At 40.6% G+C, this 19,876-nt stretch overlaps 1 protein-coding gene across 1 annotated transcript in view; it reads right to left on the reverse strand.

The window, feature by feature from the left end:
• Positions 1-2,962: 2,962 nt before the first annotated feature.
• The window catches only part of plxna2 (plexin A2), a 694,900-nt gene continuing 677,986 nt past the window's right edge, over positions 2,963-19,876 (reverse strand). Inside the window, 5 exon segments of the mRNA XM_034173103.1 lie at positions 2,963-3,626; positions 16,567-16,717; positions 17,020-17,232; positions 19,162-19,331; positions 19,421-19,611. Of these exon segments, the coding sequence (XP_034028994.1) occupies positions 3,531-3,626; positions 16,567-16,717; positions 17,020-17,232; positions 19,162-19,331; positions 19,421-19,611 (821 nt within the window). The 3' untranslated portion in view covers positions 2,963-3,530.

Genomic DNA, 19,876 nt, shown 5'->3' on the forward strand with positions numbered 1-19,876 from the left:
ACAAAAGCTGAAGGGCCTCTCTCTCTCTCTTTCTCTCTCTCTCTCTCTCTCCTCATTTCTCTTCAAACAGCGGGCACAAGCCGAGTGGTGAGCCGGGCCGTACCTTCCTCAGCTCTCCTTCTACTTCACCAGCCTGAGTCGGTTCTGAGCAGAAGGTGAAGGATCACTGAAAAAACTATCACACTCCAAAGAGCTTCAGGAACCGTGCTGGACTCAAGGGCAAAAAAGATCAAGGACACTAAGCAGGTGGGCATCTAAGGCCATAGAGAGAGAGTGGGGGGGGGGGGGGGGGGGGGCACCTTCCACCCACTGCTTGTGCCAGTCATGCTCTCAAAAACACACAAATGCAGTATAATGTAAAAAAAACTACCTAAGTTCAAGTACTCGATGTCAACAACAAGTAAACATACATCTGGGAAGGAAATGGACAAAATCTACAGTCTGCGGTCATCCAGTTGTTTAAATCAGGACACACTGAGGTGTTCTCGTTTGGTGAAACCAACATTTACATCTTTCCATGTAATTATGGAAAAGAAAAGTTGAAGATTCGTACCTTTAAAACAAAAAACAATCCATTCCAGTCATGTTAGCTCATCTGGATCTCCACTCTGATTTGAGATCTTTGTGTAAAGCGTAAACCAATTTTGACACATTTGTGAGAATTTGGGATTACAGAATTATTGGCACTATACACGGTAAACTAGACCCATGATGGCCTCTTTGTGTTGGGGAGACGATGTGGTTGGCGGTCAGGTCAGATCTCCCTCCAGCTAACTTCTGAACATATGACTGGACCCTTTTGATGCGTGATAACATGAAGCAAAGTAGGTGTAAAGTTGATCAAGACTCCCAGAAGATGCAAATAGTGATAGTGTCATGGAGATATTCAGTAGACGGAGCTACCTGCTTTGAGCTGGAAGGTGCACTGTGAGTAGTCGTGATATTCGACACAGATGCTGCTTTATTACAGGAGGCTCGTACGGGACATTTCCTCAGAACTTCACGGTAGTGGCGAAGGTAGCTGAAGACGCCAGTGGAACAAACACTGCCAGCATCTTGCACTTTGTCGTGGTTGCTTCCAGAAGTGTACCAACCTATGTTGAGTCTCAACCTATGTAGGTCACCTTCTTCTGGATATACATTTAACATGTTTTAAATTTCCTCTAAAGATACTGTGGACTGCTTTATCTTTGTTCATGCAAAGTGTAATAAAAAAGATTCTGAGTACCATCTACTGTGTGCTTACCTCTGCCATTTTTTTTAAAGCTCAGGACAAAGTGATTTGATTTTAACAATGGAAATCCAAGAAATTGGTTCACGATCCAGCTTTGGTTCATACTAAATATATGGAGTTATTAGTGGCCACGTGAACTTTGATTTTGGGTGACCTTTAAAAGTCACACGAAGGTCATAACGATTGAACTCAAACAGTGTGCAGCTAATATGGATGAAACATGGTCAAAGGCATCACACATTATTTAAGGACAAAATGTCAGGTTTGGCCAGAATTGATCAAATGTCAAGGCTGCATAGAAACTTATATTATGACAAAACTGGTTCACAAAGAATTGATTTGTGTAAGTCAGTTAAAAGTGTAATGTATAAGTGCTGAGGGCTTCTTCCTTAAAAAAATTATAATCTCTCCCAGTGATTCCAGTGTTATTTATAGCTCAATCAGGCATTAACAAGATTTCACTGAAATGTGGGTTTTGGGTCAAGAACAAGTTGATTAAAATGTGAGTCCAGAATGAATTGTAATTAATATTTATTTTTAAATCTTTCTTTTTATTCAATGTAATTAGTACTTGCCCTGCGATAGACTGGCGCCCTGTCCAGGGGGTACCCCGTCTCATGACCTATGACTGCTGGGATAGACTCCAGCCCCCCGTGACCCTTAATTGGAGTGAGCAGTTGAAGATGACTGAGTGACTGAGTGAGTGAGTGACTCATTTCAGGACAGACAGTGGAGGAATGCACTCTTAGTGCCATCAAGCATAACATATTAAGAAATTTGAGACTATGTTGCAATGGAGAAGCAAATAAACTCCTTTATTTCCATTTTAACTTGTGGGACGATATGGTGGTGCAGCCAGTTACCACACATGCCTCCTAACAAGGCGGTGCCTGCTTCAAGGCCAGCTGTGTCACATTCTCCTTGTACATCTGGTTGCATAAAGAATGGGATCTGGTGTAAAACTTGTGCCAATTCAAGACACTGGCGCCAATGTGACAACTCGTGGCAAGTGGGAGAAGCCAAAAGAAATTTGATGTATGCAATCAAACAAAATGTGACAGTCCAACATTCCCCAAGGAACAAGCTCTGAAGTTTTGTTTTGCACTAATTCTGTGACTCTGATTTACTTTTTGCACGCTAGTTAACTGTTGTGCCATAGGACTTTGTACAAACTCATGACATAATGTTTGGAGTCCTGATGTCTGTGATCAGCAGCGTGACGCTCCGAGGAAATGTCCTTCGTGAGTCTCCCACTTTGGCAGCGATAGATTTATGATGAACGATGTTTGAACGGGTTGGACCAGAGCCGGGACGGACAAATGGCACCTGACAAGCTACTGTAAATATCTATAACGCTCAGTTCAACTGAGCCAACCTTTTGCAAAACTCAGACACAAACATTTGTACATTCACAAACAATGATTGGCAAGTATCAGCCGGTACATACACAGAGGACTGAGGACAACCGTCGGACAGCAGACGACGCTGAAACACATCGTCTCCGCCACGTTCGGTTTGGGTGCGAGCATTCTGGCTGATCTGTGACCACCGTGCGTGGAGTCTTTGAATCTTCAATCATGAGCACAAATCATGACTTCCTGTACACAAAGCAGAGGTTTTGTCCGTGTGAGTTGAGACTTCAGTTCATGTGGCGAGGAGAGAAGGCGTGAGAGAAGGTGTGGACCACGGCCTGTTTTACCACCACGTTTCCCTGATGTACTGTTGTCCTCTTTATGTCACTGAACAACAAGGCTCCGGGATCCTGGGCAGATATTTTGACTGCAACTGATAATTTTCAAGTGTACAAGTAGAAAAATAAAATGTAAGAAATCTGGAGGTAAACTCAATGGTTAAAAGTCACAAGGACGCACACACACACACGAGTAAAGTGAATAAATCATTTCCTTCCAGTTGATCTTGCAATCAACATGCACAATCACACTCACGCACACGTCCTTTGTGATTAAAAACAAAACAAAAGCACACACACACACACACACACACACGTCATGTTGTTGCCTTCTCTGCCGATGTTCCTTTTGCCACAATTACCTCCGGGGTGTTTTTTTTTTCTTCTTCTTCTCAATCTGCAGGCCTTCAGCTGGTGACGTTCTAAAAGAAGGTGGGATCAAACTAAAGCAGTCGTATGTCTGTTTGGCTGTGAATATCGATGTCCCAGGTCCGCTGTCGTGGTTTTGTGGGTCCATGGTGAGAGGTAAGTGATGTGGGACCACTGAGTGTTCCGGAAAAGACTACGGTCCCTCTCTCTCTCTCTCTCTTTGAACAGGGGCCACCCTCAGCTCTCCAGAGACATGGCACAGATGAGCTGCTCCACCTTGTAGGCCAACCTCTGCTTCCTGGCCTGCTCGTCCTGCTCCAGCGCTGCAGTGATCTGTAAGGGACAACAGCAGCTTCAAAATGATGGAGATATAAGCACAGCGATACAAGAGGTGGATGCACTTCAACACTATGGGATTTATCCGAATTGCAAATATGTTTTGAATCAGGATGACCTAAAGATTTCAGCAGAGCTCCCTGAAACCTGATATAAGATCAGGTCCACACTCTGCATGTATTTTGAACGTATTTGTGCCCATTTTCTGAAAGATTACAGATATGGACAAAGAAAATAGAACTGAAAAAGAAAAACAGTGCATAAGTCTAGTAATTTTCTTATTTTTCTTATTTTTAATGAGTGACAAGTGTAGCCACTCCCACCTCATATACAGTAAGTAAGTAAGTCCCTTCGGCTGCTCCCTTGATGCACTCGGGGTCGCCACAGCAAATCCAAAGTGAATCTGCATGTTGAATTGGCACAGGTTTTATGCCGGATGTCCTTCCTGACGCAACTCCACATTACATGGAGAAATGTGGCAGGGGTGGGATTTGAACCCGGAACCTTCTGAACTGAAACCAAGCACATTAACCACTTGGCCACCACCCCTGCTCCCACCTCATATAGTGAGCTTTCTTATTGGCCATAAATGTTCGAGATGTGCTGTGGTAGAATTAAATGACTACGCCTCCCCATATCAAAGTAATACCATCCAAACTCAGCTTAAGCCAGTGACATGCAAAGATAAATATTAAATGATAACAAGATCAATGTATACACCCCTGCTCGCATGTGAAGATGGTGTCTGATTTTACAGGAGAGGTGATGATAAATTCTTGAAATTTTTCGACAGTAAAGACTGGAGCTTTAAAGATGATATGTGGTGCATTTGTATCGTCAAAGACTGATGATTTACAATTGATATGTGGTGTATGTAAGGAACCTTCCTCTGCCACTCCCCCTAATCAACCACCAACCAACAAAATGGTTTTTGACCAACGGGGTGTTCGATTTGCACTCCTATCCTCACATATAGTCATGATCTTTGGGTGATGACTGAAAGAAAAATGTCACAGAATCAAGCAGTTGAAATGAGATTCCTCTATCGGGTATCTATGCTCGACTATCCTGGAGGGACTCAGAGTAGAACCCCTGTTTCTTTGCATTTGAAGAAGCCAGCTGAGATGGTTTGGGCATCTAGTGAGAATGTTCCCTGGCCATCTCCCTAGGGAGGTCTTCTAGGCATGTCCAAATGGGAGAAGGCCTCTGGGAAGACCGAGGACATGCTGGCTGTTTTGGGAACACCTTGGGATCCCCCAGGAAGAGAGAGAACACTTTGCAGAGGATATGGAAACATGGGATGCTTGGCCTACTGCCACCACAACCCAGATATCTGGCAGAAATTTAATTGAATGAATGAATGAATGAAAACTGTTTATTTCGAACATTTGATACAACAACAATTACAAGATAGCTCAGTAAAGACAACAACAAAAAAGTTCCTACTGTGTACCCAACATGTCCGAAAAGGGGTAGGGTGAAGCATCAGCTTATTTATCCCTACCCCTTCTTCCCCACAACCAGTAATACCCTTTGCCACATATACACATAAATTCCTACACACCTAAACCGATATCAATATATATATATATACATATATATACACACACATAAATATACACCTACACATACCTACTTACATACAAAATACTATATATTTACAAGCCGAAGCAAACAACAAAAACACCCTAACCCTCATTACCCTTCCTCCTCCCTATACCCAGAAAAAACCATATTTTTGTACCGCTGTTTGAACTGGTTCATGCTTGGACATTGCTTGAGCCCCACTCCCAATCTGTTCCACATCCTCACCCCACAGACAGAAATACAGAAACCTTTTAATGTTGTTCGTGCCCACTGATGCTTTAAATTAAATTTCCCCCTCAGACTGTAATCCCCTGATCTGTTAAAAAACATATTTTAATATTTGCTGGAAGTAAATTGTTTATTGCTTTATACACAATTTGTACTGTTTGAAAATGAACCAAGTCTGTGAATTTTAAGAATTTGGATTGTAAAAATAGTGGATTTGTATGATCTCTATAGCCAGTATTATGAATAATTCTTATAGCTCTTTTCTGCATTACTGACAGTGATTGTGTTGTACCTTTATAAGTATTACCCCATACCTCTGCACAGTACTGTAAATATGGTAAAACCAGTGAGCAGTAAAGAATGCGGAGTGAGTTGTGGTCCAGAATATGTTTCGCTTTGTTTAGAACTGAAATGCTTCTTGACAGTTTACTTTGTATATGTTTTATATGAGTCTTCCAGTTTATCTTATCATCTATTATCACCCCCAGAAACTTATTTTCATGTACCCTTTCAATATCTACCCCCTCGACTTGTAACTGAACCTGTATATCTGTATTACAATAGCCAAATAACATGTATTTTGTTTTACTTAAGTTTAATGATAATTTATTTCTGTCAAACCATATTTTCAATTTTCCCATTTCCATACTGATCCTCCTCAGTAACTCCTGCAAATCCCCCCCTGAACAAAAAATGCTTGTGTCATCTGCAAATAATACTAATTTTAATATTTTGGAAACATTGACAATATCATTTATATAAATTAGAAACAGTTTTGGACCCAATACTGACCCCTGTGGGACGCCACAAGCATTGTCCAAGCATGATGATGTATATTCCCCCAACTTCACAAACTGTTTTCTGTTACTTAAGTAGCTTCTCACCCAGTGCAACACCAACCCCCTAATCCCATACTGTTCAAGTTTATTGATTAATATGTCATGATTAATTGTATCAAAAGCCTTTTTAAGATCTATAAATATTCCAACTGAATGTAATTTGTGGTCTATGGCGTTTGTAATCTCCTCAACTGATTCTATTAATGCAAGTGATGTTGAACTATGTGCTCTGAATCCATATTGACTATCAGTAAGTAATTTATGTTTATTTATGAATTTGTCTAATCTATTATTGAATAACTTTTCTAATAATTTGGAAAATTGTGGAAGCAAAGAAACAGGTCTATAATTTGTGAAGTGGTGTCTATCCCCAGTCTTATACAGCGGCACAACCTTAGCTATTTTCATTTGATTGGGAAATTTACCGGTTTGAAATGATAAGTTACAGATGTATGTTAATGGTTCTACAATCCATTCAATGACCTGTTTTACCACCACCATATCAATTTCATTTAAATCGGTAGATGTTTTATATTTACAATTATTCACAATGTCTATAATTTCATTTCCATCCACTGCTGTGAGGAACATTGAACAGGGATTTCTTTCTATGAGATTATTATCCCAATCCTCAGGTTGGGAATCGGGAATTTTTTCTGCCAAGCTTGGTCCAATATTTACAAAAAAATTATTAAAACCGTTGACTACCTCATCCTTATTTTCCTTCTTGACATTATTATCAATGAAATACTGAGGGTAACTCTGTTTTTTATTACCATTTTTGATAATGCTATTTAATATATCCCATATTCCTTTAATATTGTTTTTGTTATTATATAATATGTTACTATAATATTCCTTCCTACATACCCGTATAATATTAGTTAATCTATTTTTGTATTTCTTATATCTATTTTCTGCCTCTTTAGTCTTTAGTTTTATGAATTCTCTATACAGTGTATTTTTCTTATTACATGCATTTCGTAACCCTTTCGTCATCCATGGTCGAGCTTGGATTTTTTGTTTTCTGTAGTCTTGTTTAATTGGACAATTTTTATCATATAATGATGTAAATATTTGTAAAAAAGTTTCATATGCACTATCAACATCACTTTCACTGTATACCTTTTCCCAGTTTTGCTCCTGTAAATCCTTCTTTAGTGTGTTCATGTTTTCCTCTGTCCGCACTCGCCTGTATTTTATTTTCTCCTCTGGCTGATTCCGCCGATGGTTTCTATTATAAACGATGAAAACTGGTAGATGATCACTAATGTCATTGATTAATAATCCACTCACAGTGTTATTCTCAATATCATTGCTGAATATATTATCAATTAAGGTGGCACTATGGGATGTAATTCTGCTTGGCCTGGTGATTTTTGGATATAAACTCATACTGTACATTATACTGATAAATTCATCTGTTATTTTATGCTTATTTGGATTGAGCAGATCAATATTTAAGTCACCACAAATGAACACAGTTTTTTGATTAGTTTTTGAGAACATTTTCCCATACAGTCAGTGAATGTTTCAATACTAGATCCTGGTGCTCTATATACAGCTGACTAATACATTTTTGCTTTTTTCTTCACATATTTCAATAGTTATACATTCTAATAAGTTATCAATCACAGTTGTCATATTGTCTACTATTTTATAATCCATGTTCTTATCCACATACACAGCCACTCCTCCTCCACTCTTATTCTTTCTGTTTACACAATTAAATTCATATCCATCCAGTTCAAAATCCATTCCTTTATCTTCATTGATCCATGTTTCTGATATAGCAATTATGTTAAATATTTTTTTAAACTGACTTAAATATTCTTTAATGTTGTTAAAGTTTGCATATAGACTTCTGCTGTTGAAATGGATTATTGATAATTTGTTATCCGTTTTAATGATCCGATTAAACTGTTCATCTGTATAATAGCAACAACTGTCATTGATATTTGAGAAGAAATTATTGTCTGGGTCTATATCGTGCTCCAAGTCCAGTACATTGTGGTCTGTGTATTTAAATGTTCTCAGTTCTACTTTTCCATGATCAGCAATCCTTTGAGTTATATCCTTCTTGTCTCCAGATGTAGATGAATAGGTAGTAGATGAATAGGTTCCTCTGGTCTGTGTCATGGTGTTGTGATGTGTTTGTGTCCTCATACCTTATTGGTCATATCTGTCCAGATCCTCGCTTTAAGAAACACTATTGTTCATATTTGTCCAGCTCCTCGATGTTCCTTATTGCCATGACTTTTGCTTGTTCTGGTGATCCGTTCAGTTTGATGAATATTTTACAGTTTGAAGTCCATGTGTGCTGGATTTTTCCCTGTTTCTTCAAGAAGCGTGCTTTCCTGGCGATGTCGGCATTCCGTTTGGTGAGATGTTCATTGATGAATACGTTTGTCCCTTTCAGTTTTCTTCCTTGTTTTAACAGTGCTGTTTTGTGTTTTCTGTTGATGAATCTCATGATGACGGTTCGTTTATCACCGTCATTTCTCCGGGGCAGAGGGTGGCACGCTTCAATGTTATTTAAATCCATTTCTATACCTTTAGATAGGAGGAAATCAGCAACCTGTTTTTCCACAGAGCTGACCTCCTGTTCACTGGGCTCCCCTCCGCTCTCATCTGTTACCGCCCGTGCGTAGGACCGTGGTTTGATGTGAAGACCTGTGATGATGACGTCGTTGATTCTGGTGTACTGCTCCAATTCAGCCACTCTATTTTCCAGCTGCACCAGATGCCGGTCTTTCTCGGCATTCTGGAGCCGTAATGCCTTCACCTCCTCCACCAGATCCATGATTGATTTCTGTTGCTGCTTCACAACAGAAATCTCCTCTGATAAAAGTCCAGAGATTTTTTAATATCGTCACCTTCCTCCGCTGTCAGAACCTTCTTAGGCCCCATGGTCGGTTTATGAGCAGCTTGTCGATCGCCGATGTTAACAGCCTGTGTTGTTTATCACCGGGATGGATCTGCACTGCGCTGGTGCCGCGCGGCCTCGGTGTTTCCGCGCTGATGGATCCGCGGTGGCTGCACGAGGCCTCGGGGAAGCGGCACTCGTGACGCGCGGCTCTAATGACGCAGCGCGCGGCCTCAGTGAATTCACCACGTTGGGCGGGCCTCGGACGTTGTTGCTGTCCAGTCGCGGGGCTAAGTTGCCGGTTGAGGTGGTATTCCCACTGTCCGGGTTGGCAAACACCGGCGTGGCAGATGGCAACTACAAACACCACCTCTGAAAACTCAGGTACAAACTTTTTGCAGCTCGCTCTGACGACACGCAGCTCTGACTGACTGTGACTGACGCAGCCTCACTCTCACTCTCATACTGAGTTGAATGCCAAGGAATAAAGTGGAATGAGTTAATCAACACTGGCCATTTTTGAAAGAAACCTTCCTCTAGCCACCCCAATGCACCACCAACAAAGAGTTTCGATCAGATATGATGTCTTGTGGTTAATGTGTGGAAATGAAACATTTACAGATAGAGGCCTGAATGACTTTGTTGAGCAGAGACAAAAAATAATGTTCGAATAATATCTATATTATAATAGTCAAGTGGCCTCTATGTACGTGTATGTGTGTGAGTTTACGGCTTTGATCGTGGAGAAACTGAGTAGAGCTGAATTTGGTGTTTGCTAGGCTTATGTATTTTGGGTCAAGGATGAACGCTGCAAAAACAGAATGTTGATAGGACAAATATTTTTGGAGAAATTAGTAATATTTGCTAACAACAGTGAACAATGGACATCGTGCTGCAATGCACCATGGGAGTTATGGTTTTGGGGTTTTAAATGTTGCTGTGGTTCATGTTAGTTTAACAGTTATTGATTTATGGTGTTTTACAGTTGAGTTGGTTTAGTCAGTTCAGTTATGTGTCACGTTGCCGCTGCCATGAGTGAAAAGTATAGTGCGTTTGATGTCTTCCGCCAAAGTCTCTGTTTGTGGGTGTGTTTGCTGTTTGGTATGCTTATGTATTTTGGGTCAAGGATGAACGCCACCAAAATGGAACATTGATAGGACTAATATTTTTGGAGAAGTTACAGATATTAGCTATCAACACTGAACAATGGATGTTTATAATTACATTCTGGACTTTCTGGACTATAAATCATCTATATATTAAAAGCGTGTGTGTGTGTTTCAACATAAGTATGTAATATAATTGTAAATACATTACAAATACATGGATGACACAAGAAAGTGAAAACACTTATTTCCATTGTGGTCCTTTTAAAAATCAAATGTCAAAATAGAAGTAATAATAATAATAGTGTGTATATGACAACAAGAACCTAAACAACTTATAAATACATTAAGACAGCAAATGATCATAAAAAAAATTACGTAATTAACAGGGAATAAAACGGCTGAATTCTTCTCCTAAAAACGATTGAGGTCTAAGGTTCTAAAAACATTCCAAACTCATTATAGAAACTTTGCGTAATTTATTACCACCCTTGAAAAATGTCAGCTACCTATTTATAAACACTAGCCAGTCTGGAGCCCGTGGATCCCCACGGGCAATGTGCTAGTTAATTCTTATTCACCGTCGATATGGAGCTGCTCATTCCAATACAGCATTTAATTCAACATACATACGGTAGCTGTTTTGCAGAGTCAGAAGCACTCGAGGGAACAAGTCAGCAACATTTGTGTTTTCTCCTTTCTGTAGGATAACACAATGTTTGCAGTCTGTCCTCTTTGACCACCCGTCACCTTCCACTCATCTGTTTAAGTGCTTTGAAAATATGGCAGGAGGCTTCCTCCTCTTTTTGCTTTCCTGTTCAATTCCCCAACACATTTAAGATGAGCTCTGCTGGCTCGGTCTATCTGCCGCTCAACCGCTTCTGAAAAGCAGAGTGAGTGTGAACATGAGAATACCTGCTCTCTGGGAGAAGGACTACATATGTCGAGTACATGTGTACAAAATGAGGCAGAGGATATTTGTGCATTTAAATAAGAACATGTGCACGTTTGCTTCAGACAGCTCCAACTGCAGAGGCAGCAAAATCCAGAGGACGGGGTTCGTGCGGAAGACAAGCAAAGCCGGCTGCATTATGGATAAATGAGAGAGGAGGGGTAGAGAAAGGCAGAAAAAAAGAGAGAAACGCTGCGGTGCAACATAAAGGTCAGGCTAATGCTTCCCACAGGAGGAACTGACATTAGAAGCAGAATGTCTCCATAAATGCCTTCGTTCTCCTCCTTCTCCCTCCCTTCTTTTTGCCTGTGATCTGACAGTCGCCTATGATTTGGCTCGTGAGAGCCCTATAGAACAGATATCCCACTCTAACTCGGCACAGGGGAAACGACACAGCAGCATGCTGAGAGCTTGTAGACACTCTGCAGATCAGACAGGCTGCCTTGTTAAGATCAACTCGCACTAGAGCTTTGCGCTTTGGGGAAGTCTGCTGAAGACCCTCACTGACCTCACTAACTTTTGCTGGCTATGAATAATGTCTACATTCCAAGGGTACATTTTACCACGTGCAAGGCAGTTTTGCAGTGTTTAATTCAATTTACATCCACAAACTGCGCCAATAAGTGCAGTGCACGAGGTAATGTTATTACGCAGTTTTAATTGTTGCCTCGCTTTCAGTCATCATGTTTGGGCTCGTGGGGAAGCATCAAGTCAAGCCATTCTGCAAGAGCGGTTTGAAGTCGGTAGCAACCAAAGGTGTGATAAAATATGGGACTGATCTTGCATAAACAAAGGCTAATTGATGAACACTGCTGCATGCAGAATTAGATTTCCACCATTATGAAAGTTGTGTCTTAAATATGATCATTAAAGAGTCTGTGTTTGGCTTCCCAGACCGCCTTAGAATGCAGGAAAAATGCTGTAAATGTGTTAACATGCACAAGCAGAGCACCAGAGCCACCAAAGCTCCCTGAGATGAAGCAGTGGAGCAGTAAGCCAAAGTTTTTTTTTAATTATTCTCCATTAGTGTTTACTTTATTTCAGTTATTTGTGGTTTTAGTTTCAGATTCATTATAAGTTACCCGTTCTACACATCGGTAATAAAGAAGAATTTTAGCCATGTCTTTGTATATTTTGTGTCACTTTGGTTAAGGTGTAGTCAGTTGCATTGCATTGTGTGTATGTTGTCGTCATTAACATTCAGAGAGCAATTTGTGACATGCTTGAGACTGAAGTGAATGATGATAAAAGGTGATAGCATGTCATATTCACTGCAATGCTCTAACATGCCGTACACAGCAGGTACATTTTAACTGAAAAAACACACGCCTAAACTCACATGCAGCGTGCACTGGCCCGTTCAGATTGTAATTAAAGTGCACCCTAGCCAGCTGCAACTAACATAGTAAGTAAAGTGTGATGCTTGCTACCTGACCTATACCATATACCAACAAAACTGTTTAAGGACCTGTGGCTAAATCTTGGGCCAACTGTGCTGGAAATTATGAATCTTTCTTTAACTTCTGGATCTGTTCCTAAATGTTTCAAATCTGCAGTGATTAAACCATTACTTAAGAAACCTAATCTTGACCCTAGTGTATTGAAAAACTATTGGCCGGTATCAAATATATCGTTTTGCTCTCAAATTCTGGAAAAAGTGGTGTCACAGCAGCTCGTGGACTATCTTACTTAGAATAATCTCTTTGAGCAACTGCAGTCTGCTTTTAGATAATATCATTCCACAGAGACGGCTCTCACTAAAGTAGTGAATGATCTTCTGCTTACAATGGATTCGGACACCACTACGGTTCTGGTGCTGTTAGAGCTCAGTGCTGCATTTGATACCAAATTGAATTGACCTGAGTACCATGAGAACTGCGAAAATAAGGGCTCCAGTGAGCAGGTTGTGATCTCATATATAAGGCTGACAGTGTGTGTGTGTCCATGCACTTCAACCTAAGGTAGGTAGGTATTAAAGGCACTGCGCTGCGGTGGTTTGAATCATATTTATCTAATAGATTACAATTTGTTCATGTAAATGGGGAATCTTCTTCACAGACTAAGGTTAATTATGGAGTTCCACAAGGTTCTGTGCTAGGACCAATTTTATTCACTTTATACATGCTTCCCTTAGGCAGTATTATTAGACGGCATTGCTTAAATTTTCATTATTACGCAGATGATACCCAGCTTTATCTATCCATGAAGCCAGAGGACACACACCAATTAGCTAAACTGCAGGATTGTCTTACAGACATAAGGACATGGATGACCTCTAATTTCCTGCTTTTAAACTCAGATAAAACTGAAATTATTGTACTTGGCCCCACAAATCTTAGAAACATGGTGTCTAACCAGATCCTTACTCTGGATGGCATTACCCTGACCTCTAGTAATACTGTGAGAAATCTTGGAGTCATTTTTGATCAGGATATGTCATTCAAAGCACATATTAAACAAATATGTAAGACTGCTTTTTTGCATTTACGCAATATCTCTAAAAATTAGAAAGGTCTTGTCTCAGAGTGCTGCTAAAAAACTAATTAATACATTTATTTCCTCTAGGCTGGACTATTGTAATTCATTATTATCAGGTTGTCCTAAAAGTTCCCTGAAAAGCCTTCAGTTAATTCAAAATGCTGCAGCTAGAGTACTGACGGGGACTAGAAGAAGAGAGCATATCTCACCCATATTGGCCTCTCTTCATTGGCTTCCTGTTAATTCTAGAATAGAATTTAAAATTCTTCTTCTTACTTATAAGGTTTTGAATAATCAGGTCCCGTCTTATCTTAGGGACCTCATAGTACCATATCACCCCAATAGAGCGCTTCGCTCTCAGACTGCAGGCTTACTTGTAGTTCCTAGGGTTTGTAAGAGTAGAATGGGAGGCAGAGCCTTCAGCTTTCAGGCTCCTCTCCTGTGGAATCAGCTCCCAATTCGGATCAGGGAGACAGACACCCTCTCTACTTTTAAGATTAGGCTTAAAACTTTCCTTTTTGCTAAAGCTTATAGTTAGGGCTGGATCAGGTGACCCTGAACCATCCCTTAGTTATGCTGCTATAGACTTAGACTGCTGGGGGGTTTCCATGATGCACTGAGTGTTTCTTTCTCTTTTTGCGCTGTATGCACCACTCTGCCTTTATTCATTAGTGATTGATCTCTGCTTCCCTCCACAGCATGTCTTTTTCCTGGTTCTCTCCCTCAGCCCCAACCAGTCCCAGCAGAAGACTGCCCCTCCCTGAGCCTGGTTCTGCTGGAGGTTTCTTCCTGTTAAAAGGGAGTTTTTCCTTCCCACTGTCGCCAAGTGCTTGCTCACAGGGGGGCGTTTTGACCATTGGGGTTTTTACGTAATTATTGTATGGCCTTGCCTTACAATATAAAGCGCCTTGGGGCAACTGTTTGTTGTGATTTGGCGCTATATAAATAAAATTGATTGATTGATTAAGGGCCCCAGTGACCTCCCCCTTAGTGCCCCCAGTCACCATAGCAAGTTTGGTGTTGATTGCTTAATTACTGTGGCTGTGCATAGCGAACATACACTCACAGTTAGCTTTATATATTAGATACAGGTAGAGTATGTGAAGAAGAAGAAGAAAAAGAAGGTCCTTTATTGGCACTGTAGTCTTGTTTGAGGGTGGGCGATAAAGGGGTTAAATTAAAGAGCATATGACACAAAAATTGTACTTCCAGGGACAGCCCCATTATCATTATTCACATTAAATCTCGCTAAAATATACTGACAAGACCTCTCCCATTTGCCTCGTCTTCCCTTCTCCACTGGGAACCAAAAATAACTGCACTTTTCATGACTGCTTAGGTGACTCCTTACACCAGGAAACAGTATACCATCTTTTCGTGTGAAGTGATGCTGTGTTTGTATTGCACACTGGCAGGTTGTCCCTGGAAATGGTCAAATCCCAAGATATCACACAGGGGTTCAAATGAGACTGTACTACCCCATTGTCATTGTACAGTAGATGAATACATACAATGAAATTATGAAATCTGTCCTCTGCATTTAACCCATAATGATTACAGTTAGACGCAATGCAACCACTAGGAGCAGTGGGCAGCCACAGACCAGCACCCGGGGATCAACTCCAAATGTAGAGACGCTGCCTTGGTTGGGACAGAGAAAGGAGCAGACCCTAAAAAAAAAGCTTATTTTTTTTATAATGGGAGGAAACTGGAGTCTGCCTGTAAAAAGTGTATCTGAATATTGCACTGTATAAATAATGGGTATAAATAGTGTGTAATAAAATTATTTATATAGTGTGTACTCTATATTGTGCCTGGGCCCACTTCAAGAGGTGGCCTTGGGCACGATTCAGATGTACTGGGTCACTGTATCTGGGTCACAAAGATCTGAGATGTGACATCAATGATGTGGCTGTTCCACTGAACAATTATTGCTAATATTATCATTACTGTTTGGATCAAACATTCTTCAAGTAGTCAAGAACATTTGGGTGAAAACCAGGTCCTGGTTTCTTATCTTATTGATGAATTCAAATTGTGGTCAGTGAGCAAAACCACAAAATACTCCATCATTTACTGCCTCCTTAAACATTTTGTAATGCGTGCAGTACAACTGACTAATAAATTCCATACTGAGTAATTTATCAAGTCTGGCATGTCAGAGGGTGTCAACACCCCAAAAAGACTCAAAATAAGCCATCACATCAGTAATATTTCAGTAAATGAAAATAAATTGTTCTGTGAATTGTTCTGTAATTTATGTTTGTAGCATGGCCCAAGCAGAGGGTCACCCTTTTGAGTCTGGTCTGCTTGAGGTTTCTTCCTCAGAGGGAGTTTTTCCTTACCACTGTTGCTCTGGGGGTTGGTAAAGTTAGACCTTACCTGTGTGAAGCGCTTTGAGGCAACTCTGTTGTGATTTGGCGCTATATAAAAAAATGAAAATAAATAACGGACTATTATTACAGTGTGGGACAGTGCTCTTTTTCTTAAAAAAAAGATGTTTAGAAATGATGCACGGGCCTGGAACATGTACCGCAATGTGAGTACAGGCCAAGCAGAGGAGTGGCGATGGGGGACAATCATGCTCGGGCATGGTATAAGGCAACCGGGCCAAGTGAGTGTACGTCCTCACACATTCTTCCTCAACAAAACGTTCTTTGCGTACGCTGTTACTAGTATTACTGGCTCTTCAGTCACAGAAAATCCACAAAGCTGCTGTCCAAAAACTACCTGAAGTAAACTGAGTAAAACATTGTGCCATCCTCCCAGTGCCGCTGAGAGACGCTTTCTGATATGCCCCATACACGTACCTCCAAGTGTAGAATAAAAACAGAAACAACTGTGATCATGTCACTGTCGGCACGTATACTGTAGCACTGACCTCCTCACTGTATTTGCTGACGTAAGAATAGATCTCATTGAGAGCGCTGAGCATGTTGAACTCTGTGGAGTGGAGTCTTGCCTGTTCTGCCAAATACGCATTCATGTCCTGGTCGCTAATGGCTGGCAGCCGGTTAATGTCAGCATAATACCTGGGGATGCAGACGAGAGACAACACTTGGCATCACTTGCACAGCCGCACTTAGTCAATGTAATAGCTCAGCTGAGATGTAAATTCATTTTATGGTCAGATTTGAGGATCACTTTCACTAACAATGCATGCCTGTTAGCAGCCACAAATGACTATTACAGAATCTGCTTTGAAATACGGACAAGAAGAATGAGAATTATGAATCAATTTCCTCAAAGATCTTAGGCTCTATTGTAAGAGGATACAACAAAATGATGACAGGCAGGATCAGAATGTGCATAAAGCCACTGCATCAGCTCCTACCTCTCTACCCAGCTCTTGTAATTGGGGATATCTTTAGCGTAGAGCAGCTTATTGGATGGGGAGTCTTTTCCCAGGCGATGCTCTGATGTGGAGCAAGAATCCATAAATGTCTGAGCTACTACAGACAGGCAGGCGTCCGTGATGCTGCTCTTATGGATGTCAAATACAAACTGTGGGTTCTTTATCACGTTCACCCAGAAACGTAATGGAAGGCTGAACAAGAGAGACAACATACATGAGTGAGACAGGCCAGGTAGCTTCACAGAACGCTAGTCGGGCTCATTTTATCCTGAGCAAACCTCCTGAGGTGTTTTGTTCATGGGTGGATGGATGGACGATCAAAAACAATACGGGACTGAAAACAACATCACGCTGAGCATGGGTGTAAAAATTTGGACAGTGAATTCTTCAACATTTTTGAATAAGAACTGTTAACAGCTTTTCTTTTTGTAGCAAGAAAATACTCTAGATTTACAATGTGTATGAGTTAGTGCTTTGCGTACATTTATGCAACGCTCCTTGGTGAATTGTTTTTGAAATTTGATGAACAAATTAGTTGAGGTAGGATTAGATTACTCATTAAGTACAGTGGAACTTCAGTTTTAGAATGTTCACAAACAAAAATGCATCACTTTTCAAACAAACTCTTGATGCACAAATCCCTCTGCCGCAGCAGGTCGCGGTAATGCACTGTATTGGGTTGCAATCCGCCAATAAATTCAAATGAAGAAGAAGAGTTATTTTGTCTTGTGTTCAGGTGTTGATTAAATCATATTTTTGGGTGATTCTCCTAACGGCTTACTTGGTGGACATTCAAAGTGATGAGCCGCTACCGATAGCTGCTAAAATTCTAATGCTGTTAGCATACAGCATTAAATTCGACCATTTCACCATCCATGTATGCTATTAAGTCTCTTCTGTACAGGTAAGGTGAAAATAAATGGTCTATTTTATTAAAACTACTGTACAGTATTTTGTATAAGCTTTTCGTGCCTTTTATGCATGAAATGCTGTTAAAAACCTAAAAACACAGTGTTCTTTTTGGGCCAGGAACAGGTTAGTGCATTTTGCATGGCTTCTTATAAGAAAATTGGTTTTGGTTTAAGAACAACATTTAGGAACCAATTAAGTTATAAAACCAAGGTTCCACTGTCACTTCCATCCTGCTAATGTAACGACTTGCACGCTGGAACAACTAAAGTTTAGGAAACCATCTGGTTTCGATGACCCAGAAGGAAACTAACTTTGTTAATATGCACGCATTCACCCACAAAAACCAGAAAGAAAATGCTTGAATTGTGACACCCAAATAAATGTACTTTATCTTATTTAGCTGAAGAAGTTGGCATAAATATTACTTGTTAATTTAATTCGGATTAAACTAATTAATTGAGTGTTAAGCCTGATTTATGCTTCTACAACTCTGTAGCTCTGTGGTGACATAATGTTGACGTGGGCGTGACCCTCTCAAAGTTTCCCATCACATTGGTGGGTGTTGTAGTGCAATTTACCGCCCGAACAGTAGAGGGTGCAACATAAAAAACAAAGCAGAGACTTTCTTTCTGCCTGCAACACCAGTGTTCCTGTTTGTTTCTTGTTCTTTCTTTCTTTTTTCCTTTGTCTGGACTAATTTGTCTCTCGATGACCTCCAATTCTTTATACAATCATCAACCTCCAAACCAACGTTGTGTGCAATTTCCCGCCATGAATTGCAGGTCATTTGAGCATCTTTGCAGTTTTTCGACTCAGTGTTGTGAAGCCGGTCACATTTGCATACTTTTCTGCCAGTTGTTCCTCTAGTTGATCCATGATCGGAATGTAATTGCCGTGCGCACTACAAAAATTTTTAAATCTGATGGGAGAGGAAGGAGTGAAACTGCGAAAGTGACCAATCAAAGCCCTTAGAAAATTAGCCCATTAATGGTTTTCATAGTTAGCTGAAAAGCTAATCCACAAATTAAAAAGTTACACTCGCCACTTAGCTGTTTGTTGATGAAGTGAACAGTGCCACCGCTGCTTTTCTAATTAATAGAGGAATATCATGACCACAAAGAGTTCATTACAGGTTTGCATTCACAGTTTTGTTTGTTTGTTTTAGGTTGCTATAGGTGCAATGGTATGAAATTTTTGCATTGTCCTTACCAGTTGCTTTTCCACGTGTGACGCACGTCTGTGTCATGAATGCCATGTATGTCCGCCTGCTCGTCAAGGAAGTCAAACATATATTTGATGGCAAGAGGAAGACTGCTCCCCCTGTGGACTGTACTGAACAACGTCTCAAACAGATCATCAACAAATTTTTGTAGTGTCCCCTGGAAGAAGATCAGAGAACAAAATGAGACAATACTTCAGAAACACAAGCTTAATACGAGAATATGAGGGTAATACCGCGATTATGCACCTTTGTAGCAAGCAGCCGGGTCAGATAGATCTCAGACACCATCTTGCTGCCGCGGTCTCCTTCCTTCTGGTCTCCATGTTCATGGTTCTTTACGAGATGCCACACCTTCACTCCGCTTTCTAGATCAGGAGTAATCATGGGAGCGCGTGATCGGAGGCTGTCGGGACTGCCTGTGTAGCGGAATGAAGAGTCTGTCCGAGAGAGGAAAAACAAAAGACTTATCAGCAAGCTTAAATGACTGATTACAAAACCTTCGCTCAGGTGGAGCATCATGTAAATAACACACTCACACGTGGCCCCGCTCTCTTTTCCACATCTATTCTGTAAATTATTACAAAGCAGAACCCTCAGTGTTCCTGCTGCTCTGCAATGGAAATTGCAGTGCTGGATAATTTCAGAGAAGAGTAAAGTAATGAAATGGAGAAGGTCCCTGGCATCACAATGTTAGCAGGTCAT

The sequence above is a fragment of the Thalassophryne amazonica genome, chromosome 6 (genome assembly GCF_902500255.1).
Source record: "Thalassophryne amazonica chromosome 6, fThaAma1.1, whole genome shotgun sequence".
Classification (NCBI taxonomy): domain Eukaryota; kingdom Metazoa; phylum Chordata; class Actinopteri; order Batrachoidiformes; family Batrachoididae; genus Thalassophryne; species Thalassophryne amazonica.